This window comes from Sapajus apella, unplaced genomic scaffold (assembly GCF_009761245.1).
Source record: "Sapajus apella isolate SASKATOON/1434 unplaced genomic scaffold, GSC_monkey_1.0 scaffold144, whole genome shotgun sequence".
Lineage (NCBI taxonomy): Eukaryota > Metazoa > Chordata > Mammalia > Primates > Cebidae > Sapajus > Sapajus apella.
Window position 1 is genome coordinate 3005376 of NW_022437084.1, and position 27758 is coordinate 3033133.

The window sequence follows — 27758 nt, forward strand, 5'->3', positions numbered from 1 at the left end:
CAGCCTGACCAACATGGAGAAACCCCGTCTCTACTAAAAATACAAAATTAACCGGGCGTGGTGGCGTATGTCTGTAATCCCAGCTACTCGGGAGGCTGAGGCAGAATTGCTTGAACCAGGGAGGCAGAGGTTGCAGTGAGCCAAAATTGTGCCATTGTACTCCAGCCTGGGCAACAAGAACAAAACTCCATCTAAAAAAAAAGGTTTAGGCCGGAGGAGGTGGCTCATGCCTGTAAGCACTTTGGGAGGCTGGGGTGGGCGGATCACCTGAGGTCAGGAGTTCGAGACCAGCCTGATCAATATGGTGAAACCCCATCATTAAAAAAAAAAAAAAAAAAAAAAAGGGTTGAAGGCCAAAAGGAACGAATGAGAAGATCAATCCTCCCACCTCATCCCCACTTCCTCTTAAATGGCAGTGGAAGCAAAGCGCATGCGCCAGAGGCCCCGCCTGAAGCACAGTGTAGTCGGTGTCAGGGGTGGGGTGGGGTGGGGTGGGGTGCATTAGGGAAGGGAGCAGCGCGTGCGCAGTCAGTCAGAGGATGTGCGCATGTGCATGGGTGGGGCGAGAGCAAGGAGTTAGGGAGGGAGTGGCGAAAGCGTTTGCTAGAGCACGAGGGAGAACGCTAGGGGCGCGGTGGCGCATGCGCAGAGAATCGGCGGGAAAGGTTGCGGGCAGGCGGCGGATCCGTCGAGGCCCGAAGGGCCCATCGGCGGTGGCTTGGTTTCCCTGCTGAGGCTTCTTCATCCTCATTTTTGTCCAACTGACCGGACTGAAGAACCTGGTGGAAGCCTCGAAGCTAGGGTGAGGGTCACTTGGCCCAGGGAGCCCTGAAACGTACTCAGATCTAGGGTGTGGGGCGGGGCGCCATTTTCGAGGTCCGGGCTCGCTGGGCTCGGCTGATGGGTGACAGGTCGTTGGCTGGGAGCCTCCTGGTTGTCCTGGGCTCCGTGGAGCTGACGGATCAAAGGGATCCCTCCTTTATCCTCTGTGTCTTCCAGGAAGACACAGGAAACTGCTTTCGGCTCTCCTCATTCATCCAGTCCGAGTTTGAGCCAATTCCTCGGCAGGATTCGGCCCTCAGTCCCTGCCTTTGGGGAAAGCCATCAGTGTTAAGTGCCTGGGCGGCGGAAGCCCGGGTCCAGCCCATCACTGGCCTGGTAGGGCAGTGGTTTTTCTGCTTTTGGAAGAAACCGGATACCAACTCCCTCTTTTCCTTTTTTGGAGGTTATACTTCCAGAGAAGGAGATAATGTGAGGGAAATGGGCCTTTCTGGGGGATCCTGAGCACTCCCCAGAGGGCATGAGCCTAGGTAAGGAGTTGCTTGGGATGACATCGCAGGGGCACCATGAGGGTTGCACCCATATGGAAAGAAGAGTCCGCCTGGGGCTCAAGGGGCTTTGTGGGTGTTCGAAGTGGCCAGTTGGCCAAAACTCAGTTTCTCTCATTTCTGTAAAGCCTGTTTTTAAAGAAAACGATTCTAGAATGTGTTTAAGAAAGGTGACTTTATTCTTTATTTATTTTGAGATGGAGTCTCGTTTTGTCACCCAGGCTAGAGTGCAGCGGCTGCAAACTCTGCCTCCCAGGTTCAAGTGATTCTCCTGCTTCAGCCTCCCAAGTAGCTGGGTCTACAGGCGCCTGCCACCATGCCTGACTAATGTTTTGTAATTTTAGTATAGACGGGGTTACAGTATGTCGGCCAGGCTGGTCTCGAATTCCTGGCCTCAGGTGATGCACCCAACTCAGCCTCCCAAAGTGCTGGGATTACAGGCGTGAACTACCGTGCCCAGCCTAATACTATTTTCTTTGAGATGGAGTCTCGCTCTGTTGCCCAGGCTGGGGTACAGTGGCTCGATCTTGGCTCACTGCAACCTTGGCCTCCTGGTTTTAAGCGATTCTCTTGCCTCATCCTCCTGAGTAGCTGGGATTACAGGTGCACACCACCACACCTGTCTAATTTTTGTATTTTTAGTAGAGAAGGGGTTTTACCATGTTGGTCAAGCTGGTCTCAAACTCCTAACCTCCTGATCTGCCCACTTCGGCCTCCCAAAGTGCTGGGACTTACAGGCGTGAGCCACCGCGTCTGGCTTTCTCCCCATTTTTATCTGGATCCTGTGTCCCCTTCATCTCTATTTTTTTCTTAAAATTATCTTTTAATTAGTTTTATTTTTCTATTATTTTTGAGATACGATCTTACTCTGTTGCCTAAGCTGGAGTGCAGTGGTACAGTCTTGGCTCACTGCACCCTCTGCCTCCTGGATTCAAGTGATTATCTCACCTCAGCCTTCTGAGTACCCGGGGCTACAGGTGTGTGCCAGCATGCCTGGCTAATTTTTGTGTTTTTTGGTGGAGATGGGGTTTCACCATGTTGGCCAGGCTGGTCTTGAACTCCTGACCTCAAGTGATCCTCCTGCCTTGGGTTCCCAAAGTGCTGGGATTACAGCCATGAACCACTGCACCCAGCCTATTTTATTTTATTTTTTTAGGGGTAGGGTCCCACTCTGTTGCCCAGGCTGGAGTGCAGTGGCGTGATCATAGCTCACTGTAACCTTGAACTTCTGGGCTCAAGCGATCTTCCCCACTTAGCCTCCCAAGTAGCTGGGACCACAGACATGTGCCACTATGCCTGGCTAATTTTAATTTAATTTTTTTTGGTAGATATGGGTTTATGCTGCATTGTCAAGGCTTATCTTGAACTCCTGGCCTCAAGTGATCCTCCTGCTTTGGTGTCCCAAATTACTAGGATTATAGGCATGAGCCGCCATGTCTGGCCTATCCTTCATTATTCTTGTCCTTGTATTGCTCAATTTGGCTTTACTCACAGGAATTTCTCCTCATTGTGGCCTCTGGGTGGAAAAGACCCCTGGTTGGTTAATCTTAAGGGTTCACAGAATCTAGACTGCCCTGGTCCCTTCAGTTTCTATTGTAGACTCCATGCACTCAACCGCTATTGGATTAGGCAAGACATCTCCTAGTTTAAGGTGCTGTTCTCTAATAGGGTTTCCATGATTTCTGGTGAGTACCTGTTGATTATTTTGAGAGTATTTTTCCCACCTCAGGTCTGTCAGATGCTCTTTTGTTCCTTTACTTCCTCCCACACAGATGCTAATGCTACACAAGTCTGTGGCTCTTGGTGGTTTTTTCGCATAGACTTGTATTTTGGGATTTATCTTGATATTGTAAACATTATCCATGGATTTTGGGCTTGCAATCTAGTAGAACTACTTGTTTTCATGTGGGTATTTGGGAAGATTTTAAAACGATGGTGCCATTATTGCCATTACCTCCCCAGGATTTTACTATATATTACAAAATTATTTTATAAGTGGTATCTTTAAATTGTATTTTCTAAGCATGTGTTGCAAACATAGATATATAATTACTTTTCATTTATTGCTGTTTTCATCCAACAATCTTTGTAAATTATCTTGTTAATTTAAATAATTTATCTGTAGTATTTTGAATCTTTCACATATCATCTGTGAATAGCGGGTTTTGTTTTATCTAACCTTTGTCTTTTATTCCCCTTGCTTTACTGTGCTGTCTAAACTATATAATGCAAGGGGAAGGAAGTGCTGATAGCTGGTTTCATTGATTGTTCTTGATTTCAAAAAGAAAGCTTTCTTCATTTCACTATTGAGTATATGACTATGTTTAAGCATATGTTCACTATTACGTTCTTTTTTTGATAGACACCATTTATCAGCTTAGGAAAATTATTCCTAGTTTGCTAAAAGTTTTCTTCTTTAAATCATTATTGTATGTTGCACTTTATGAAATGTTTTTCCCGTATCTCTTGAGATGATGATATTTTTCTTTATTATAATATCAATATGACTAGATTGATTTTATTTAGTGGTATGCTTTGAATCATTTCTACTGAGTTTTTTGCTTTGTAGTTACCATGAAGCTTATATAAAACATCTGCTAATAACAGGTTATTTTAAACCGATTACTACTTAACTTTTTTTTTCTTTCTTTTTTTTTTTTTTTTTGAGACGGAGTTTCACTCATGTTACCCAGGCTGCAGTGCAATGGCGCGATCTCGGCTCACCGCAACCTCCGCCTCCCGGGTTCAGGCAATTCTCCTGTCTCAGCCTCCTGAGAAGCTGGGATTACAGGCACGCACCACCATGCCCAGCTATTTTTTTGTATTTTTAGTAGAGACGGGGTTTCACCATGTTGACCAGGCTGGTCTCGATCTCTTGACCTCGTGATCCACCCGCCTCGGCCTCCCAAAGTGCTGGGATTACAGGCTTGAGCCACCGCGCCCGGCCTTTTTTTTCTATTTTTTGAGACGGAGCTTCGCTCTTGTTACCCAGGCTGGAGTGCAATGGCGTGATCTCGGCTCACCGCAACCTCCACCTCCTGGGTTCAAACAATTCTCCTGCCTCAGCCTCCTGAGTAGCTGGGACTACAGGCGTGCACCACCATGCCCAGCTCATTTTTTTTTGTATTTTTAATAGAGACGGGGTTTCAACATGTTGACCAGTGTGGTCTTGATCTCTTGACCTCATGATCCACCCGCCTCGGCCTCCTAAAGTGCTGGGATCACTTGCACAAACCCTATACTTTTACTCCCTAGACACACAATTTATTTTTGATGACATATTTAGTATATTTTATAGTTTGTCCCTTAAGAAATTCTTGTAGTCATAATTGTTTTTAACAGGTTTGTCTTTTAAACTTTATACTGGAAATATAATTGGTTTTCACACCACCATTACTCAGAACAACATTAATGAGTGTTCTGAGTTTGACTATATATTTATGTTTACCAGTAAGCTGTATATTTTCATGTTGCCAACTTAGCAATCTTTTCCTTCAGCTTGAAGCACCCCTATGGCATTTCTTGTAAGGCAGGTCTAGTGATAATACATTCCCTCAGCTTTCGTTTGTCTGAGAAAGTTTCTATCTTGCTCTTTTTTTTTTTTTTTTTTAAATATGGAGTCTTGCTCTGTTGCCTGGGCTGGAGTGCAGTGGCGTGATCTCGGCACACTGCAACCTCTGCCTTGCAGGTTCAAGTGATTCTCCTGCCTCAGTCTTCCAAGTAGCTGGGATTTCAGGCACCTACCACCATGCCTGGCTAATTTTTGTATTTTTGTTAGAACAGGGTTTCACTATGTTGGCCAGGCTGGTCTCAAACTCCTGACCTCAAGTGATCCACCTGTCTTGGCCTCCCAAAGTGCTGGGATTACATGCATGAGCCACCATGCCTAGCTCGCTCTCGTTTTTTATTTTTATTTTTTAAAGATGGGGTTTCTCCATGATGGCCAGGCTGATCTCGAACTCCTGACGTCAGGTAATCCACCCACCTCGGCCTCCCAAAGTGCTAGGATTACAGGTGTGAGCCACCATGCCCAGCCGCTCCCTCTCATTTTTGAAGGATAGGATTGTTGGATATAGCATTCTTGGTTGGCAAGTTTTTTTTTTTAATACTGATTTTTTTTTTTTTAGTATTATATTTTTTCTCCCACTTAATAGCCATAAGATTTTACATTCTGTTTGTATTCATTTAGGGGTCACCTTATAACTGAAATCATGCACACTTAACTTATTGAAGTCTGAAGTTTCCCCTTCTCTCATAAGACATGAAGAATTTAGAATATTTGAATTCTATTTACTTTTCTCCCAACTTATATGATATTGTTTTGATGCTTTTTACTTTTACTTTTCAATCTCCCAGGACATTATTTTGTTTCATATAGACATTTTTCATTCATATTTTCATACATATTTATCTTTTTAAAAATACTTTATCCCTCCTTTTTCTTAAACCTCCTATCTGAGATTACTATTCTGAGGACTGAAACACTTATTTCAGAATTTCCTTTAATGAAAATCTGTTGGCAACTATCTTTAAAAATTTTCATCTTGGCTGTGCATGGTGGCTCAGCCTGTAATCTGAGCACTTTGGGAGGCTAAGGCAAGTGGATTGCTTGAGCCCAGGAGTTTGAGACCAGCCAGGGCAACGTGGCAAAATCCCATCTCTAAAAAAGAAAAAAGAAAAAAAACGATGAAAAAACCTAGCTGGGCATGGTGGTGTGTGTCTGTGGTCCCAGATACTCAGGATGTTGAGTTGGGAGATTCAGTTGAGCCTGGGAGGTTGAGGCTGCAGTGAGCTGTGATGGCACCACTATAGTCCAGCCTGGGTGACAAAATGAGACCCTGTCTCAAAAATTCTTTTCATCTGTTGTAATCTATATGTATTTCATCCTCATTTAAAAAGACATTTATTTTGAGGGTTTAAAATTCTAGATTGGAAGTTCTTTTTTTTTTTTTTTCCCAACATGTTGATCATATACTACCACTGTCTTGTGCCTTCCATTTTTTATTTTGAGAAGTCATCTGTCTGTCTCTTCTTTGCAGATACTCTGTGTTTTTCTTGTAGTTGTTTTAAGGTCTTTTATAAAAATTTGTCTGTATGTAGAGTTTCTTTTGTCTTCCATACACCTTTTTTTCTTGACTATTACAAAAGTTTAACAAAAAGTTTAAAATGGAAATGTATATCATTCACTTTTTTTTTTGGTCCTCATGGTATGACTCAAGTTTTTTTTTTTTTTTTTTGAGATGGAGTTTCATTCCTGTTGCCCAGGCTGGAGTGCAGTGGCGTGTTCTCAGCTCACTGCAACTTCTGCCTCCTGGGTTCAAGCAATTCTGTCTCAGCCTCCTGCATAGCTGGGATTACAGGTACCCACCAGCACACATGGCTAATTTTTGTATTTTTAGTAGAGATGGTGTTTCACCATGTTGGCCAGGCTGGTCTCCAACTCCTGACGTCAGGTAATCCACCCACCTTGGCCTCTCAAAGGTCTGGGATAATAGGAATGAGCCACTGTACCTGGCCTCAAGAGGATGTGGATTTCTCTACTGATCAGCCATTATTTGTACTTACTCCAAGGCATCTAATATGTTGATACTATTTCCTCATATTACCTCCATTCCAATGTTGTTCTCCTGCCCACTAGTTGGATTTTTGTACCTAATTCTTTCTTCAGCCTTTTCTCCCCTGCATGGTTTCTAGCTTCTCTCTTAATGTGATGGAAGCATAGTTTGTCTCAGAGAGATGCTCATCAACTCATTGCATTTCTCTTTGGAGTGGCCTACATGTTGTTGCATATTCTGGCATACAGCTTCTGGAAGCCATTGGTTCACTGGAGCAGAAGGTCTTTGGCAAGTGATTTGTTTTATTTCCCACAGGTTGCTGGGTAAGTATTCACATATGTCCTGAAACATTGGACCATTTCACCAGGAAAAAAAGATGTGAACTGACTCTTCAGTGATTACAGTTTGGTCCTATTTCTTGTTTATGTAGCAGAAGTTTCTCTGTTTTTGACATAAGGATGGAACCTATTTTTCAGAAATGATACAGATATCCCCATATCTGTCATATTTTAAAATCATTTGTTTTTCTGTTGGGTAGGGGAGATTGTGGGTAAGTTTGGAGGTCAGTGTTCATGTGGCTGTCTTTCTTGGAAGAAATTTCCTTTTGTTTTGATAGTGAATTGTAGGAGTGGCAGGTGCTTGGAAGTTTAAAAAATTTAAAAAATTTTGACATAATTTCAGACTTCCAGCACTTCCATCTTTTGTTGTCTTCACGATTTTGACATTTTTACTGAGCTATTTTATAGAATGTACTTCAATTTAGATTTGTTTTTTGATGTTCCCTCATGATTGGAGTTTTGTTATACATTTTTAATTTATTTCTTATTTTATTTTATTTTTTTATATTTTTTTCTTCTTCTTCTTTTTTTTTTTTTTTTTTTTTTTTTAGAGAAGAGGTTTTACCATATTGGTCAGACCGGTCTTGAACTCCTGACCTCAGGTGATCTACCTGCCTCGGCCTCCCAAAGTGCTGGGATTACAGGCATGAGCCACCGCACCCGCCCTAGTTACACATTTTTGGCAGCAATACCACAGAAACGATGTTGTGTTCTTTTTATTTTATTTATTTATTTATTAATTATTTTTTAAGATGGGATTTCACCATGCTGGTCAGGCTGGTCTTAAACTCCCAACCTCAGGTGATCTGCCCACCTTGGCCTCCAAAGTGCTTGGATTACAGGCGTGAGCCACCACGCCCGGCCTGATGTTGTGTTCTTAATGCCTTGTATCAGGAGTTATATGATGTCAGTTGACTTTTATTACTTGGTTAAGGTAGTGTGTAACACTCTAAAGATATTATTTTTCTGGATTTTTGGGGGAATACCTTATGGGGAGATATAGTAATACTATGCAATTATCCTGTCCCCATCAAATTTTCATCATATTGTGTTAGCAACCATTGGTGATTCTTTCGTGAATCAGTTATTACTCTGCTAGTTTCCAAACAATGATTTTTTAAAAGGACATCTTTACCGAGGTGTGATTGACATGTAAAAAACTGTACATATTTAATGTGTATAACTTGATTAGCAATGACATTCTAATTCATCATTCCTTGTACATTTATTAGTTTGTATTCTAATAAATAGAATACAATTACATTCGAATTCATGTGATAAGCAATGACATTCTTATTCATCATTCCTTGTACATTTATTAGTTTGTATTCTACTATAAGGAAGAGGTTTTCTTTTTCCTGAGTTGTATCTCTGTGGATTCATAGATTCTTGTTTTAGTCTGTTGGCTCTCATCTGTTACTATTATTATTTATTTTGATGTTCTGATTTGTTCAGATTTGGCTCATGAGAGCTCCTTCAAGATTTCATTTTTTTGAGATGGAGCTTTCACTCTTGTTGCCCAGGCTGGAGTGTGATGGCGTGATCTTGGTTCACCACAACCTCTGCCTCCTGGATTCAAGCGATTCCCCTGTCTCAGCCTCCCAAGGAGCTGGGATTACAGGCATGCACCACCCATGCCTGGCGAATTTTGTATTTTCAGTACAGATGGGATTTCTCCATGTTGGTCGGGCTGATCTTGAACTCCTGACTTCAGGTGATCAGCCTGGCTTGGCCTCCCAAAGTGCTGAGATTACAGGTGTGAGCCACTGCGCCTGGCCCTTCAATTGGATTTCTGTGTCTATTATGATCTTTTTATTTTTACTTGTCAATACATATATATATATTTGAGACGGAGTCTTGCTGTGTCTCCCAGGCTGGAATGCAGTAGTATGATCTCAGCTCACTGCAACCTCTGCCTCCCTGGTTCAAGCAATTCTCCTGCCTCAGCCTCCTGAGTAGCTGGGATTACATGTGTGCATCACCATGCCAGCTAATTTTTGTATATTTAGTAGAGACAGGGTTTCACCATGTTGGCCAGGCTGGTCTCCAACTCCTGACCTCATGATCTGCCTGCCTCAGCCTCCCAAAGTGCTGGGATTACAGGTGTGAGCTGCTGTGCCCAGGTATCTATCTTCCTTCCTTCCTCCCTCCCTCCCTCCCTTTCTTCCTTCCTTCCTTCCCTCCCTCCCTCCCTCTCTCCCTCACCCCTCCTTCCCTCCCTCCCTCCCTCCTTCCTTTCTCTCTCTCTCTCTCTCTCTCTTTTTCTTTTTTTTTGAGATAGAGTCTTGTTGTGTCACCCAGGTGAGAGTACAGTGGCACTACCTTGGCTCACTGCAATCTCTGCCTCCCGGGTTCAAGCAGTTATCTGCCTCAGCCTCCCGAGTAGCTGGGATTACAGGCGCCCAACACTACACCTGGCTAATTTTTGTATTTTTAGTAGAGACGGGGTTTCACCATCTTGGCCAGGCTGATCTTGAACTCCTGACCTCATGATCCACCCACCTCAGTCTCCCAAACTGCTGGGATTATAGGCGTGAGCCACTGCGCCTGTCCTATTTTTCTTGATTATTATTATTTTTTGAGACAGACTTTCACTCTGTCATCTAGGCTGGAGTATAGTGGCACGATCTTGGCTCACTGCAACCTCTATCTCCCAGTTCAAGTGATTCTCCTGTGTCAGTCTTCCTAGAAGCTGGGATTACAGGTGACTGCCATCATGCCTGGCTATTTTATTTTATTTTATTTTATTAGTAGTTTTAGTAGAGATGGGGTTTCACCATGTTGACCAGGCTGGTCTCAAACTCCTGACCTCAAGCGATCCACCTGCCTTGGACTCCCCAAAGTTCTGGGATTACAGGCATGAGCCACTGTGCCTGGCCATATTTTTCTTGATTATTAAAGTAATACAAGCAAGCAGGGAATGGTAGCTTGTGCTTGTAATGCCAGCTACTCTGGAGGCTGAGGCAGGAGAATCACTTGAACATAGGAGTTCGAGGCCAGCTAAGCAACATAGTGAGATTCCCATCTCGAAAAAGCTTTTCTTTTTTCAGGCAATATCTTGCACTGTTGCCTGGGCTGGAGTGTAATGGTGCAATCTCAGCTCACTGCAGCATCTGCCTCCCAGGTTCAAACGATTCTCCCGCCTCAGTTTCCTGAGTAGCTGAGATTACAGGCACGTGCCACTATGTCCGGCTAATTGTTTGTATTTTTAGTAGAGACGGGGTTTCAATATGTTGGCCAGGCTGATCTCAAACTCCTGACCTCGTAATCCACCTGCCTCGGTCTCCCAAAACGCTGGGATTACAGGCATGAGCCACCTTGCCTGGCCGAAGCTTAAATTAGCTGAGTATGCTGCCACATGCTGATAGTCCCAGGTACGTGGGAGGATAAGGTGAGAGGGTCCATCCTTTGAACCCAGGAGTTCAAGGCTGCACTGAACTATATGGATCATGCCACTGTGTTCCAGCCTGGGTGACAGAGTGAGACCCTGTGTCTGAAGAAAAAGTAATACAATATTTAAAAAATTTTAATGTAAAAGCAGGGAGAAGGATATAAACATATTTGCAGTCATCGCCATCTTTTTTTTTTTTTTTTTTTTGAGACAAGGTTGCCCAGACTGGAATGCAGTGGCGTGATCTTGGCTTATTGCAACCTCTGCCTCCTGTGTTCAAGCGATCCCCCCTCCTCAGCTCCTGAGTAGCTGGGATTACAGGTGTGAGCCACTGCGCCTGACTGATCATCTTCTATATATTGATGTATTTCCTTTCAGCCTTGCATTGCATTTTTAAATTTCTAGAACTAAAGGTAGAAATTTGTATCTTAGTTTTATGTTTTTAACCTGTCATTGAATTTTAAGCATTTTCTTGAGTAACACGGAGCTCTCTGGAAGCTGGGTCTCACAAGCAATTATCCAGGTGACCCAAATGTACCACCCAAATGTACCGCCTTGGCGCCCACCTACTGCCTCTGCTTTTGGAAAGCATATTCCTTCCCCCTCTGAAAGTAGACTCCAGTTTTCTCTCTCTCTTCCTCTCTTTCACTCAACTTTTTAATTTTTTCAGCATAATCCTTGCCCGTTCTCTCGTATTTGAAGAGCTAACAGACTTTCAGAATGGCGGGAACTTGGAGAGCAGGGAGAAGAATAGCCCCAGATACGAGGTAGAACACCATTCTTTTGCTGGAGATAGAGCAGTAGGCAGAGCTGGACAATGAATGAATTAACAATAAATAGATAATAAAATCAGGAGACTAGACATACCATGAAGGAAAGTAAAGAGAGTAGTGGTTAGGCAGGCGCTATTTTAGATAGGGGTACAGTGCTGGCTGTGCACAGTGGCTCATGCCTGTGATCCCAACACTTTGGGAGGCTGAGGCGGATGGATCATGAGGTCAGGAGTTCAAGACCAGCCTGGCCAGCATGGTGAAAGCCCGTCTTAGCTGGGTATGGTGGCACATTCCTGTAATCCCAGCTACTCAGGAGGCTGAGGCAGGAGAATTGCTTGAACCAGGACCTGGGAGGTGGAGGTTGCATTGAGCTGAAATTGTACCACTGCACTCCAGCCCGGGCTACAGAGCAAGACTCCGTCTCAAAAAACAAAAAAGATAGGAGGACAGGGAAGGCATCTCTGGTGAGGCTGTATTTGAGCAGAGATCTGAGTGTCTTGTTGTTTTTTTTTTTTTTTCCCATTGGAGATTTGCTCTTGTTGGCCAGGCTGGAGTGCAATGGTGCAATCTCAGCTCACTGCAACCTCTGCCTCCCAGGTTCAAGTGATTCTCCTGCCTCAGCTTCCTGAGTAGCTGGGATTACAGGCATGTGCCACCACGTCTGACTAATTTTGTATTTTTAGTAGAGATGGGATTTCTCCATGTTAGTCAGGCTGGTCTCGAACTCCCAACCTCAGGTGATTTGTCCACCTCGGCCTCCCAAAGTGTTGGGATTACAGGCGTGAGCCACTGTGCCCAGCTGTCTGAGCGTTGTACAGATTAGAAAGCTCAGTAAGGTACAGTAACTTTTCTAAGGTTACAAGGCAGATTTAATATTAAATTAGATTTTTCTTTAATTTGGAAGCCCTCTGCAAATAGTACCTCAGTGTTCTTAGAAGTCCTTTGATTTCAGGCTGGGTGCAGTGGCTCATACCTGTAATCCCAGCACTCTGAGAGACTGATGTCGGTGGATCACTTGAGGTTAGGAGTTCGAGACCATCCTGGCCAACATGGTGAAACCCCGTCTCTACTAAAAATACAAAAATTAGCTGGGCGTGGTGGTGTGTGCCCGTAAGTCCAGCTACTCTGGAGGCTGAGGCAGGAGAATTGCTTGAACCCGGGAGGCAGAAGTTGCAGTGAGCCAGGATTGCGCCACTGCACTGGGGCCTGGGCGACAGAGTGAGACTCCATATGAAAACAATAAAAGAAAAAAATCCTTTGTTTTCAGGGATTCCTGACTGTTGGTTGGCCTGTCTCTCTCCCTATCCCTTGCATGAAAACATTTCTTTTCTTTCTTTTTTTTTTTCTGAGACGGAGTCTTGTTCTGCTTCCCAGGCTGGAATGCGGTGGCCTGATCTCAGCTCACTGCAACCTCCACCTCCTGGATTCAAGCAGTTCTCCTACCTCAGCCTCCTGAGTAGCTGGGATTGAAGGTGCACACCACCACACCCAGCTAATTCTTGTATTTCTAGTAGAGACGGGGTTTTGCCATTTTGGCCAGGCTGGTCTCCAACTCCTGACCTCAGGTTATCTGCCCACCTCGGCCTCCCAAAGTGCTGGGATTATAGGCATGAGCCACTGCTCAAAATCATTTCTAAGAAGTGAAACTTAACCAAGAGATTTTTTTGTGCTTTGAATGTCAGTGGTTGGGATAGAAATGAAGTTTGCTTTAAGGAGAGGTTGAGAATTATTTTGGAACTCGGTAATTACTTGACTCTAAATCTAAAATCTTAAATCTCCAAATCTAAAATCTCTAAATCTAAAATCTATGGTGTTTGGTGTCCTTAAGGTCTGTTCAGGAAGATGAACCCTCCTTTGCAGAAATTGGAGCTGCCCCAGAGAGTCTGTTTGTGATGAAGACAGAGGCCCAGCCTTCGACATCCTCGCTGGCAAACACCTCATCGACTGACACAGTGATTTGTGACAGTGGCTCAGAAAGTCATACGTGGGAAGACAAGGGTCTGGTGATCTGGGATGCACCATCTTGGACCTCAGAGGCCCAAGTTTCAGCAACCCGGATTGCAAAGGCTCAGGCCTGGAAAATCCATGCTATAGAGGATCACGCCAGGATCCGTCAGGCCAGGACCAGTCAGCCCAAGCCAATTTCTGTACCAGAGGTGGCACCTTCCTCAGTCCTGAAGCAGAAACCCCTATATGAGAAGGTGCAGATGACAGAGAAGAAAGAGAGTGAGGTCCTCTATGCCCGTCCGTTCTGGTCCAGCAAAGCTGAGTACATTTTCGCCCAGGTGGGCTTCTCTGTGAGGCCAGATTATCTCTGGCACTTTACCTACCTGTGGCTTAACAGTGGAGGCTGTAAGTCTGGGGATCAGGAAACCTGGGTCCCCAAGGGGCTAGCAGACAGAGTCCTAGCCAGGCTTTAAACGTGAATGTCTCTGAGATAACGTGGAGGCTGAAGACCTGGTACTCTGAGCAGCATAGGCACCAGGTCCCTGGACACCTAGAATCACAAGGCGGGTAGAGGTTCAGGGTATTTGAACATGGGGATGGCTGAGCTGGAGGCCTCGGTCCAAGATGGGCTGGAAACTAGGTACCTGGGTCTTCCAGGAATTGGGGGCCAGGGGATTGGACATTTGGGATTGTGAGAGATGTAGAAATGGGTGAGCCTGGCCAGGCGTGGTGGCTCATGCCTGTAATCCCAGCACTTTGGGAAGCTGAAGTGGGCAGATCATGAGGTCAGGAGATGGAGACCATCCTGGCTAATGTGGTGAAACCTTGTCTTTCCTAAAAATACAAAAAAATTAGCTGGGCATGGGGGCATGTGCCTGTAGTCCCAGCTACTTTGGAGGCTGAGGCAGGAGAATCACATGAACCAGGGAGGCGGAGGTTGCAGTGGGCCGAGATTGCACTGCACTCTAGCCTGGGTGACAGAGCAAGACTCTGTCTCAAAAAAACAAACAAACAAACAAAAAAAGAAATGGGTGAGCCCTGTCGCCCTGGGGGAGTTCATTGGTACGGAGAATGTTTTCCTGGGCTCCTGAAGCAGTCCAGGCACTGAAAGCCCAGATGGTTTTCAGAGTTCCTCCTGAATCCTCTTCACAGGCAGTTTCATAGCTGTCTACATCTTCATGCTGTTCCTAGTCGGGGTTCCTCTTCTCTTCCTGGAGATGGCAGCTGGTCAGAGCATGCATCAGGGTAGCATGGGCATATGGAAGATCATTGCCCCCTGGATTGGTGGTGTGGGGTATTCCAGCTTCATGGTGAGGAGCCCTTGGCTGCCCAGGCCTGACTTTTACACCCCACCCCCATGCCAACCCTCTTCCTGAAATGTGTCCCATGAGTACTTCCATGAGTTAAATCCCTTTGGTTCCCCAATCCTCTCTCAAGTTCCCTCCCCTTTCCTGTCCCTGCTCTTTCTCCCCAGCCACTTCCTCCTTGACCCCCAGGTGTGCTTCATCGTTGGCTTGTACTTGAATGTGATGAATTCCTGGATGGTCTTCTACCTGAGCCAGTCCTTCCAGTATCCTGTTCCATGGGAGAAATGTCACTTAATGGAGAACTCTAGTGGCTTTGGTGAGGAAGAGGTGAAAGAAGAGGAGAAGGGAAAAATGGAGAAGTAGAAGGGAATTGGGAAGAGTAGAAAGGAGTGGCGAGGGACAAGGAAGAGGAAGACAGAAGAAGGAAAAAGAAATGGGAGGAGGAAAGAGGAAAGGGAGGTGGGGGAGGGGATAAAAAAGAGGAGGGGTTACCTTGTCTAGCAGGCATGTCCAAAGCCAGGTCCCCCCAGATCCTGCATGTGAACGGACAACACCCTCCATGTACTTCTGGTACCAGGAGACCTTGAAGGCCTCAGACAGAATTGAGGATGGTGGGTCACCAGTCAGCAGTCTGGTCCTGCCCTTCTTTATTTGCTGGTGTCTTGTTGGTGCTTTCATGATCAATGGGCTTAAGTCCACCAGGAAGGTGAGCCACCAGTGTTGGATTCCCTGAAATTCTCAGATGCTTTAGTCCTTACCTCACTTTGCTACTTGTTGATTTCCTAATTTCTTACTCCTCTGGCCTTTTACTCCCACTGGCCCCTGACCCCTGACCCTTGCTGAACGCTTTCTTCTAACTCCTACTCATTTCTGACTCAGAACTTTTGATCTCGCCTGACTCTTAGTTGACCCCTACTGGTACACAGTTGCTGATACGTCGCACTCCCTATTCAGGTCATATATGTGTTGGTACCACTCCCCTGTTTCATCATCGTTGGGCTCTTCATCGGGAGTCTACTGCTGGAAGGGGCAAAATTTGGCCTTCAACAGCTGATGGTTGCCAAGGTGAAACCTGTGTTCCTCAGTCCCCCATCAGGCCTTGTGGGGCACCACAGCTGCCTACTCGTAGAGCTTGCTTTCCCCAGTCTTGCTTTCTGTATCTCCCTCTCTCCTCCTCGAAACGTTTCTGTTGTAGTTGTCCTCTGCTTCTTCTTTTACAACCGCCTTATACTTTTTTCTCTTTTAGATAGCGGACGTGTACAATGTGAGTGTGTGGTCTGTAGCAGGGAGTCACGTTTTGTTTAACACAGGCGTAGGCCTTGGCTCCGTTGCCTCCTTAGCCTCATACATGCCGCAGTCCAACAACTGTCTCAGTGATGCCTTTCTCGTGTCCTTGATGAACCTGCTCACTTTGGTGATTACCACATCTTTCAACTTTTGTGTCCTGGGCTTCTGGGCGACAGTCATCACACATCGCTGCTGTGAGAGGTAAGTTCAGCCTCTTAGTTGAACATCCGCCCACCTTGTGCTAACTGGCAGCAGAAGTGATGGGTGAGGACAGGAGACAGAGTCATTAATTCTGTCTGGGCTAGTCAGATGGGGCCTTCCAGAGGAGGCAGCCCCGAGTTGAATTGCTCCCAGTAATCTTTATTTTTTTAATTTTTTTAATTTTTGAGAATGGGGTCTGTCACTGTATTGGTCAGGCAGGTCTTGAACTCCTGGGCTCAAGCTATCCTCCTGCCTCTTCCTCCCTTAGAGCTGGGATTACAGGCATGAGCCATCACGCCCAGCCTCTCCCAGTAATTATAACCCTCACAAATAACCACCATTTTCTTCTAGAAGATGCCTGGGCATATACATGTGTACATGTGCAAGAGTTCTTGACAGTATATAGTTAGGAATGGAATTGCTGAGTAGGGTATGCTCACCTTCAGTTTTACCATATAGTGTCTGCTTTTCAAAGTGGTATGATGCATTACCCGCCCATCGAGGATGTGTGAGACTTTCATTCGTTTTGCTTTTTGCACAACACTTGATTAAACTTGATTGGACTTTTAAATTTTTTCCAGTCTGGTGGCAGTGTAATGGTATTTTTTTGTGTGTTTTCCAAAAAAACCCCTTTTATTATGAGCTATTAAATACACATAGAAAAATGCGTAAAACAAGGCCAGGCACGGTGGCTGGTGTCTTCTTGGTGCTTTCATGAACAATGGGCTTAAGTCCATTGTTTATGATTCATGGGAGGATTGCTTCAATCGAGGAGTTTGAAACCAGCTGGGTGAGACCTCACCTCAAGGAAAAAAAGAAAAAATGTATAAAACAATGTGTAATGTAAAGAACTATGAAGTAAACATCACCGGTATTAAGAACTAGAATAACCCTAGGAGCTCTCCACGTGTCTTTTTCTAATCATAATCTCTTTACTGCCTCCCGGAGGTAACCATCATAAAAGTCAGGATAGTGGTTACTATATTGCTTAGATATGCATACATAGATGTTAGAATATAAGGAAGAAAAGAACTAATCATCATAAAAGTCCGAATAGCGATTAGTTGTTTGTTTTTCTTTATATTCTATCATCTATGTATGCAGAGCTAAGCAATACAGTTTAATTTGTCCACTCACATGAAGAAATACAGTTTTTCTGTTTGTTAGTTTAGTTTTTTTGGGGGGTGGGGGATGGAGTCTCGCCGTCACCCAGGGTGGAGTGCAGTGGCGTGATCTTGGCTCACTGTAACCTCTGCCTCCTAGGTTCAAGCAATTTTCCTGCCTCAGCCTCCCGTAAAGCAATACAGTTTAGTTATTTGTTCCCTCACATATACATTCTCTTTGCTTACTTTTGTGCTTTATTTCTCTCATTCAACATGTTTGTAATATTTATCCACACTGTGTATAACTTTAATCTGCGCTTTTAAAATGCTGTATAATGTTTCGGTATATAACTATACCACAGTTAAAAAAAAATCCATTCTACTATTGATGACATTTGGAGTCTTTCCAGTTTTATGCCATTAAAACAGTGTTGCTGTAAACATTCTTGCACATGTCCCTGTGTACGGCATATGTGCACATATTTCTGGGAGAGATGAGTTAGATTGTCGAGGCATAGCTATGTATTCTTAGGTAACAAATTGTCCTGGAAGTAAATGGATTAAAACAACAATGACTTATCTTATGATTCTGTGGGTTGGCTGGAAAATTCTTCTGCTGTGCTTGTGTGGGTTCACTAACATGGCTGCATTCAGCTGCAGGGTTGGCTGGGGGCTGAGCCCAGCAGGGATGGCATTGCTCTTTTTTTTGAGACAGTTTCACTTTTGTCACTGGAGCTGGAGTGCAGTAGCCTGATCTCAGCTCACTGCAACCGCCGCCTCCCAGGTTCAGGCAATTCTCCTGCGTCAGCTTCCCAAGTAGCTGGGATTACAGGTGCCCGTCACCACACCCAGCTAATTTTTGTGTTTTTAGTAGAGACAGACAGGGTTTCACCATGTTGGCCAGGTGAACTCCTGACCTCAGGTGATCCGCCCACCTCGGCCTCTCAAAGTGCTGGGATTACAGGCATGAGCCACCGTGCCTGGCCGGCGCTGCTCCTCTTTAAGTGGTGTTGGCTGGGCTTACTCCTGTTTGTAGACATAAAAGTCAGGATAGTGGTTACTATATTCCTTAGATATGCATACATAAGCCAGCAAGGGCTGTTCACTTCCATGAGGCCTCTCTATGGGGCTAGTTTGGTCTTCCTCACATGGCAGCTCACAGAGCACAAGGGCAGACTCAGCAAACTGTCTTGAAGAGGAGTGTAGGACCGCTTCCATTGCCGCTACATTTCTTGGTTGAAGGAAGTAAAACAAAGCCACCCCAGGGCGGACATGGTGGCTCATGCCTATAATCCCAGCACTTTGGGAGTCCAAGGCGGGTGGATCCTGAGGTCAGGAGTTTGAGACCATCCTGACCAACATGGTGAAACCAACTCCATCTCAACTAAAAAAAAAAAAAAAAAAAAAAACGAAAGAATGAAAAAAGGCCCTCCCAGATTCCAAAGGTAAAAAATAGATTTTACCTCTTAATTGCAGAATGTTGTGGCTGTATTTCTTCACTCTACCATGTCTGTCTATAACTTCACAGATGATGCCAGATTACTTTTCATAGTGTTTGTGCCAATTTATAATTGTATGTATATGAAACGTATGTATGGAAGTTCTCATTACCTTACTCTTGCAAATACTTGTATTGTCATAGTTTAAAAATTTTGCCAATTTGGTAGGATTGTATGGTTTAAATTTGTATTTCTCTGGTTATTGATAAGGTTATGTATCTTTTGATCTATTTATTGGCCATTGGATTGTCTCTTTAGCAAAATGTGTGGTCAAGTTCATTTTTGCCCATTTAAAAAAAATATTGGATGATCATTTTCTTTGGAGTTCTTTATATGTTCTGGATATGTTGTCATTTTCCAGTTGTATATATTAAATTTCTTTTCTCCCAGCTGGTGGAGTGCATTGAGCCTCCCAGATTCAAATGACTTTCCTGCCTCAGCCTCCCAAGTAGCCGGGATTACAGGCATCCACCACCACGCCCAGCTAATTGTTCATATTTTTAGTAGAGATGGGGTTTCACCATGCTGGTCAGGCTGGTCTCCAACTCCCGACCTGAGTTGATCCGCCTGCCTCAGCCTCCTGAAGTGTGAACCACCATGCCCGGCCAACAAAGTTTTTAAAGGAAAAAATGAAGAGGATAACATAATTGTTTTAAAATAGTTTTCCTTGGCTACGGAGATAATAACAAGGGTGACAACAGTCCATGGTTGGATAGGTATTTGTTGGGCAGATGTTTCTGCAGGAGTATTTTTTTTTGTGTGTGTAAGGTTGCAATGGTCTTTATGCACCGTTATAGTTTTTTTTTTTTTTTTTAATCAGGCATATAGGTGTGAGAACCCTCTCTTCATGGCCTTCCTTGGCCCCATTTGCTAGGGCTTTCTTTTTTTTTTTGAGATGGAGTCTTGCTTTGTTGCCCAGGCTGGAGTGCAGTGATGCAATCTCAGCTCACTGCAATCTCTGCCTCCCTGGTTGAAGCAACTCTCCTGCCTCAGCCTCACAAGTAGCTGGGATTACAGGTGTCTACTACTACATCCAGCTAATTTTTGTATTTTTAGTAGAGATGGCGTTTTACCATGTTGGTCATGCTGGTCTCGAACTCTTGACCTCAGGTGATCCACCCACCTCGGCCTCCCAAAGTGCTGGGATTATAGGCATGAGCCACTGAACCCAGCCTTGCTAGGGCTTTCTTAATATTAGTGACTCCATTTTTTTCTCACAGCTTTCACATTTCCCCGTTTGATCAAGATCTGTCTCCAAAATCATCACTGATCAAACATTCATATTTGTGTTTTGATACCCCTCAATGTCAGGATGAGCTTGTCCCAGTTGCTGGTCTCATGTCACATTGAGGGAAATGACGGGTGACTTGGAGTCAGTGTCAAAACTCTTTTAGCCACATTTGAGCAAGAAGGGACATTTGAAGGGAGTATCTTTTAGGTTAAATCTCTGGGTTCCATTATTAAGTTCAATTTTGTCTTTTCCATCATCTTTTGTTATTATCTCAAAGTGTCGAGCTGGGCCAGCATTATTTTATTAGGAGTTGTACTTCTGTAAAAATTTAACAAGTGACAGATACAAAGTTTTTTGTTGTTGTTGTTGTTGTTTGTTTTTTAAGATGGAGTCTTACTCTGTCACCAGGCTGGGGTGCAGTGGTGGGATCTTGGCTCACTGCAACCGCTGCCTCCCGAGTTCAAGTGATTCTCCTGCCTCAGCCTCCCGAGAAGCTGGCACTACAGGCGTGTGCCACCATGCCTCGCTAATTTTTGTATATTTAGTAGAGACGGGGTTTCACCATGTTGGTCAGGATGGTCCTGATCTCTTGACCTCATGATTTGCCCACCGTGGCCTCCTGAAGTGTTGGGATTACAGGTGTGAGCCACTGCACCCAGCCAGATACAAAGTTTTAAAAAGGGCAAATACAAAGTAAAATGATAATAGTTTTGTGCCCCAAACCTAGGTTTAAAGACTACCACTTGTATAAATCAAATAAATGACTGAAGGGAATTAGATGAGACCGTTGTAACTGTGTGGCCTTTCTTATTTTGTATATATGGGTCTCAACTTTTCCCAGAGGAATTTATCCTGGTATAGCATGTAGTATGAACAAACACAAAGACATTTTCTTATTTAACCAATGGGTACTAAACATTTCTTAAGTTAGGTTCTGTCACCAGCAGAAGGTATTGATTGTGAGGTTTTAATTATACCACTTTCCTGCTGAGTAAAAACAGCATTAAGGGGATAAAAGCCTCATTATGATATGGAGCCTTGTTCTTATGTCTTAGGAAAGCTTTCTGCTGCATGGAAACATCACCTTCTCCTCCTGATTTGTAGTTTGAATGTCTCTGGTTATGGTAGTTTGGTGAACTTTATGCGTGGTCCATACATCAGGAACGTGGCTTGTTCTGAAAATTTGTCTAGTTTCAGCTTATAGGGCTTTAGGAACAGAGCAACTTTGGTTTTGAGTTGGAGAGTAGTAGCCAAATATTGGAGGAAATTAGGAGAATTCAGGATCTAGTCCAGTCTGCAGGTAGATAACAAGAACTTGGAAACAACACACACAGCCACAATCTAGTAGCAGATGTGTTACAGTTTTTCTTTAGAAACATTAACTTTTTCTCTCTACATTGATGGTATAGGAACCTCAGATTTTTTTTTTCTTTGAGATGGGGTCTCACTCTGTCACCCAGTCTGGAGTGCAGCGGCTCAATCTCAGCTCACTGCCATCTCCGCCTCCCAGGTCTAAGCAATTCTCCTGCCTCAGCGTCCCAAGTAGCTGTGATTACAAGCACATGCTATCACACGCGGCCAATTTTTGTATTTTTAGTAGAGACGGGGCTTCACTGTGTTGGCCAGGCTGCTCTCGAACTACAGACCTCACGTGATTCAGGCACCTCGGCCTCCCAAAGCGCTGAGATTACAGATGTGAGCCACTGCACCTGACTGAAACCTGAGATTTAATAACTTCTTGAGGCAAGGAAGTCAAAACCAAGGCAGACTTTAAATTTTACCTGCAGTTTTAAGGTTCTTGGGCCTGCCAGGTGGTGAAAATTTTTACTCACTCACTGTAAGCCTAGGAACTCTTGAAGCCAGGCATTGATTGATTGATTGATTGTATTTTGTATGTTGTCCAGGCTGGTCTCAAACTCCTGGACTCAAGCAATCCTCCTACCTTGGCCTCTCAAAGTGCTGGGATTACAGGCATGAGCCACTGTGCCTGGCAGAATTTTATTAAGTTTCAGTGACTTTTTTGATATATTTGGATGTGGACTTTTGGGGCTTATCCTGTTTAGGATTCGCTGAGATTCTTGCAAGTAAAGTGTTATGACTTTGCCAGATAGGGGAAATTAAAAAAAAAAACTTGTTTAATAATTTTCTCTGATTGGGGGCAGCAGCTCACACCTGTAATCCCAGCACTTTGGGAGGCTGAGGTGAGTGGATCACTTGAGGTCAGGAGTTGGAGATCAGCCTGGCCAACATGGTGAAACCCCGTCTCTACTAAAAAATATGAAACATTAGCTGGGTGTTGTGGCAGGTGCCTGTAATTCCAGCTACTCAGGGGGCTGAGGCAGGAGAATCGCTTGAACCTGGGAGGCGGAGGTTGCAGTGAGTGAAGATGGCGCCACTGCACTCCAGCCTGGGCAACAAGAGTGAAACTGTGTCTCAGAAAAAACCAAAAAACTTTTTCTCCATGACATTTTTTCTATTATTCTTTTTGACTCTGATTACATAGATAATAGGCTTTTTGTTATTGTACCCCAAGTTTCTGAGTCTCTGTTCATTTTTTCCACTCTTTTAAAAACACTTGTTCACATTGGATACTTTCTGTTGATTTATCTTCCGGGTCACTGACTCTTTCCTCTGTCATCTTCATTCTGCTGTTTAGCCCATCAAGTGAATTTTGAATTTCTTACTGTATTGTTCAGTTCTAAAATGAGATTCTTTAGAACTACTATTGTGAATTCATTGCCAGGCAGTGAGTGGATCTGCAGTTCTTTGGAGTCAGCTAATGGGAGTTTGTTTTCCTTTGGTGTTGCCATGTTTCTCCAATTCTTCATGATTTTTGTAGTCTTGAGAAAAGCATTTAAAGAAGCATGAACTTCTTCCAGATTTTATGGACTGGACTGGCAAGGAAAGACCTTCACGTGCATGGGAGCTGAGGGAGGAGCATGGTGCTCTCTGGCAGTGGGTCCAATGGCACAGAGTGTCAACTATGGGGGGTCTTGTCGTGGGTCCAGGTTGGAGGGACACAGAGCCTTGTTAGCACAGGCAGCTGGGGGCTGGCTGTATTGTTGGCGCCTGCGTGGTCTTTGGTGGCAACAGCTGTGGGAGGTCCACAGTGTCTGTGAACTTCCCACAGAGTTTTCTGGGACCTCAGCTGTGCCTCTTGCCTAGCAGCTAGGGGCCAGGACTCGCAGCAGTGGAGGCTGAGGTCAGTGGTGTGCACACACTCTGCTGTAGAGGCTGGCTGTACCTGGCAGCATGGCAGCAGAGGCCAGTTGCAGACTCATTGATAGTGGCAAGGGGTGGAGTCATAGGCAGGGGCTGGGGTTGACTAAGGGCATGCACGTGGCAGTGGGGGCTGACAGCTTGTGCCTAATTGCAGGGCCCTGGCCACAGAGATCAGGCCATCTGCATGTTTGTGGGTAGTTGCAGGGCTGAGCTGGAGGCGTGTGTGCACATGCAGCTGTGGGGCCAGCTGAGGTGCAAGCATGATGCTGGAGTTAGAACCTAGGGATGAGGGAGGTCTAGCTGTGTATGGTAGCTGTGCTGGGTCCTTGGCTCAGAGCACTTGTAGAGGCAGCAGCTGGGGTGACTCTACGGAGGAGGGATGTTGGCTTAGGCACCCAAGAGAATGCGATGGCTACTGGGGTGGGTGACTGGGTCTGGGTGACCATGGTATTGAACAGCTTAGGCAGTTCCAGGGATAGAGGAAGGAGAAATTAGAGGGCCAGGCCCCTGGAGACTGTGAAGGTGGAAAAAAACTTCAGGGCTTTGCTGCTGCAGTGCTGGTAGTGGTTTCTTCAGCTTGGTTCCTCTGCAGAAAATGCTGCTGGCATCAGCCATTGGTAACATCAGCGGGTCCTTGGTGGTGAAAACTGTGCGGAGCGGCACAGTGGCCGTGAGTGCTGTTGAGGGCCTCACTACATAAGTCCCCTAGAGTCCTGTGTTGAGCCGACCACTAGGGGTCGCTGTGGCTCCCACCAGCCTGGCTGATACTGACAGCCTGGTCCACTTCTTGGTTCCCCATCATCTCCACATGTTTCGGCGATGCCAGTTCCCGCGGAAATGTGAGCCGAGTGAAACTAAAGCTACTTGGGCAGTGTCCCAAAACGCTGGGGAAGCTGGTTGTACGCCCCGCCCTCATTTTCCCTGAAAGAAGGATATGCAAGCCAGGGAATTCCCTCTCCATGCTGAGCAGTGCTGGCTCGGGGGATGGGGTGATGTGGGCAAAATGGAACTGTTCTTTCCACCGTTTCTGTGCGGGTGTTTCTAGGATTCTTTCTCCCGCTGTTGCTGAAGCTGACTTCTCAACTCTTCCAGAGTAATTTTTTTTTAGACTGAGCCTGGCTCTGTTGCCCAGGCTGGAGTACAGTGGCACCATCTCTGCTCACTGCAGCCTCCCAGGTTCAAGCAATTTTCCTGCCTCAGCTTCCCGTGTAGCTGGGATTACAGGCACGCGCCACTAAGCCCAGGTAGTTTTTGTATTTTTAGTAGAGACAGCGTTTCCCCATGTTGGCCAGGCTGGTCTCGAACTCCTGAGCTCTAGTGATCCTACGCCTCGGCCTCCCAAAGTGCTGGGATTACAGGCATGAGTCACCGTGCTCAGCCCAGAGTAATTTTTGTTCATATATAGTTGCCAAATTGTTGCATTTTATGGGGAAAGGAAGGTTGGCTCCCTTCCTCTGCCATCATGGTAGGAAATAATTGGCTGTCTTCCATCTTACTTTGCTGTTTGTTTCTCCTGGTCTCTGTTTCTTTTTTTCTCTTTTCTTGCCTTCTTTTGGATTGACTTAGTAGTTATTCCATTTTTTTCCTCTGCTAGTTTGGAAATTATCTACTCTGTTTTCTGTTCTTGAGTGATTTCCCTAGAATTCACAATGTGCTTTCTTAATTTATGGATGTCTAAAGGTAATCATACGTCACTGTTCAAGATAAGGGCTCCAAAACTCTTTATATCCACTTACATGCATTCCTAAGTTACATTTGAATGTTATATCATGTTTTTGTTTTGTTTTGAGACAGTCTTGCTTTGTTGCCCAGGCTGGAGAGCAGTGGTGCAATCTTGGCTCACTGCAACTTCTGCCTCCTAGGTTCCAGTGATTCTCCTGTCTCAGCCTCCCAAGTAGCTGGGATTACAAGCGTGTACCTCATGTACTTTTGTTTCATATTCTTTTACTAAAATGCACAGACATTATTGTTTATTTGTTTGTTTTTTTGAGACGGAGTTTCGCTCTTGTTGCCCAGGCTGGAGTGCAATGGTGCAGTTTTGGCTCACTGCAACCTCTGCCTCCCGGATTCAAGCAATTCTCCTGGTCAGGCTGGTCTCGAACTCCTGACCTCAGGCGATTCACCCACCGCAGCCTCCCAAAGTGCAGGGATTATAGGCCTAAGCCTCCGTGTCCGGCCCGTTATTGTTGTATTATATAGTTAATGTTCAATTAGATGTACTGCTTCCTATTTGTTGCTTTCTTTGATGTTTATTCTGTCTTGTATCCTGGGCCCTTCCATCAGGGATTTCCTTTTACTTAAATATCCTTGAATTATTCTTTAGTGATGGTCTGCTAGTGGCCAGTTCTTACTTTTCTTTTGAAAATATCTTTCACTGTGTTTTGAAATCTCTTGTATCTGGATACAGATTACTAGCTTGACAGTGCTTTTTTTTTTTTTCCTACCACATTGAAGATAGCCCACTATCTTTCAGCTTTCTTTTTCTTTCTTTTTTTTTCCCTGACACTGAGCTGCCTCTGTCACCCAGGCTCTTGGCTCACTGCAACCTCCGCCTCCCGGGTTCAAGCAATTCTTCTACCGCCACGCCTGGCTAATTTTGTGTTTTTAGTAGAGACGGGGTTTCCCCATGTTGCTCAAGCTGTTCTCAAATTCCTGACCTTAAGTGATCGGCCTGCCTCATCCTCCCAAATGCTGAGGTAACAGGCAGTTTCAGAGGGTACCTCTGCAGGTTTGTGACATGGGTAAATTGTGTGTTGCTGAAGTTTAGGCTACAAATGATCCCATCACCCAGGTAGTGAGCATAGTACCTGATAGGTAGTTTTTCAATCCTCATTCCTCTCCCTTCTTCCTCCCTCTAGTAGTCCTCAGTGCCTGTTGCTGCCATCTTTATGTCCATGTGCACTCAGTGTTTAGCTCCCACTTATAAGTGACAATATGTGGCGTTTGGTTTACTGTTCCTGTGTTAATTTACTTAGGATAGTAGGCTCCAGCTGCATCCATGTTGCTGCAAAAGACATGATTTTGTTCTTTTTTCATGACAGTGTAGTATTCCATGGTGTGTATGTATCACATTTTCTTTATCCAGTCTACTATTGATGGGCATCTAGGTTGACTTCATGTCTTTGCTGTTGTGAATAGTGCTGTGATGAACACATGAGTGCATGTGTCTTTTTGGTAGAATGATGTATTTTCCTTTGGGGATATGTACCCCGTAATGGTACTGCTGGGTTGAATGGTAGTTCTAAGTTCTTTGAGAAATCTCCAAACTGCTTTCTACAGTGGTGGAACTAATTTACATTCCCACCAAGAGTGTATAGGCATTCCCTTTTCTATGCAACCTCACCAACATCTGTTATTTTTTTTTTTAATAATAGCCATTCTGAGTGGGGTGGTGAGAAACCCACCAATTAGAATGTTGTGAGAAACCACACCAATCAGAATAACTATTATTCTCTCTCTCTCTCTCTTTTTTTTTTTTTTTTTTTGATGGAGGCTCACTCTGTTGCCCAGGCTGGAGTGCAAAGGCACGATCTAGGCTCACTGCACCCTCCACCTCCCAGGTTCAAACAATTCTCCTGCCTCAGCTTCCCAAGTAGCTGAGACTATAGACGTGTGCCACCACACCCGGCTATTTTTTTATATTTTTAGTAGAGATGGGATTTCACTGTGTTAGCCAGGATGGTCTCGATCTCCTGACCTCATGATCTGCCCGCCTCAGCCTCCCAAAGTGCTGGGATTATAGGCATGAGCCACTGCGCCCTGCCTACTTTTTTTTCTACTTAGATATCCAGTTATTCTAGCACTATTTTTTAATAAGACTATTCTCTTTTTATTAAACTGCCTTGGTATGTTTGTTGAAAATTAGTTGACCACAAGGTGTTTCCGGGCTTTTTTCAGGATCATTAGTTAACATGTCTATTTTTTTTCTTTTTTTTTTTTTGAGACAGAGTCTTGCTCTTGTTGCGCAGGCTGGAGTGCAATGGCATGATCTCGGCTCACCACGACGTCCGCCTCCTGGGTTCAAGTGATTCTCCTGCCTCAGCCTCCTGAGTAGCTGGGATTACAGGGTTGCACCACCATGCCCGGCTAATTTTTGTGTTTTTAGTAGAGATGGGGTTTCACCATGTTGGCCAGGCTGGTCTCAAACTACTGACCTCAAGTGATCTGCCCGCCTCGGCCTCCCAACGTGCTGGGATTGCAGGTGTGAGCCACTGCACCTGGCCGGCTCTGGTGTTTTATATCTGGCCTCCATGGCCTCCTTTTATATCTGAAAAGTCATACAATCAGAAACTGCAGGTCCAGTTTGTTGTATTTGGCATACATCTTTGGGACAGAGTGTCTTTGGAAGGCCCCTTTCTCCACTGCTTTGCCTATACTTCGATTTTTGCTTGATAATTCTTTATGATCTTGTCAACATTTTTATTTCATTAGAAGATTTTAAAATATCTTCCAGCCTTTTAAATTATTTCCAGTGAGAAAATTGGTTCAAATCTCTAGCTTAGTGCTGGGATAGCATATAGTATTTTATTTTCTAAAATGTGATCAAACTCTACTTGCTTGCCTTCTGCTTTTATCG

The 27758-nt window shown here is 44.7% G+C and overlaps 1 protein-coding gene across 2 annotated transcripts in view; it reads left to right on the forward strand.

Annotated features, from left to right (window-relative positions):
* SLC6A16 (solute carrier family 6 member 16) overlaps positions 1-27758 on the forward strand; it is a 45975-nt gene that overhangs the window by 13551 nt on the left and 4666 nt on the right. The window contains exons 2-9 of one of the 2 annotated variants that reach the window (XM_032264586.1): positions 11283-11379; positions 13214-13457; positions 13503-13737; positions 14485-14642; positions 14829-14955; positions 15170-15345; positions 15594-15704; positions 15886-16127. In XM_032264586.1, coding sequence (XP_032120477.1) covers positions 11333-11379; positions 13214-13457; positions 13503-13737; positions 14485-14642; positions 14829-14955; positions 15170-15345; positions 15594-15704; positions 15886-16127 — 1340 coding nt within the window. In that variant the 5' untranslated portion in view covers positions 11283-11332. Of the gene's footprint in view, positions 1-501; positions 803-11282; positions 11380-13213; positions 13458-13502; positions 13738-14484; positions 14643-14828; positions 14956-15169; positions 15346-15593; positions 15705-15885; positions 16128-27758 lie in introns of those variants that run through there. The other variant, XM_032264587.1, reaches the window with a different exon arrangement.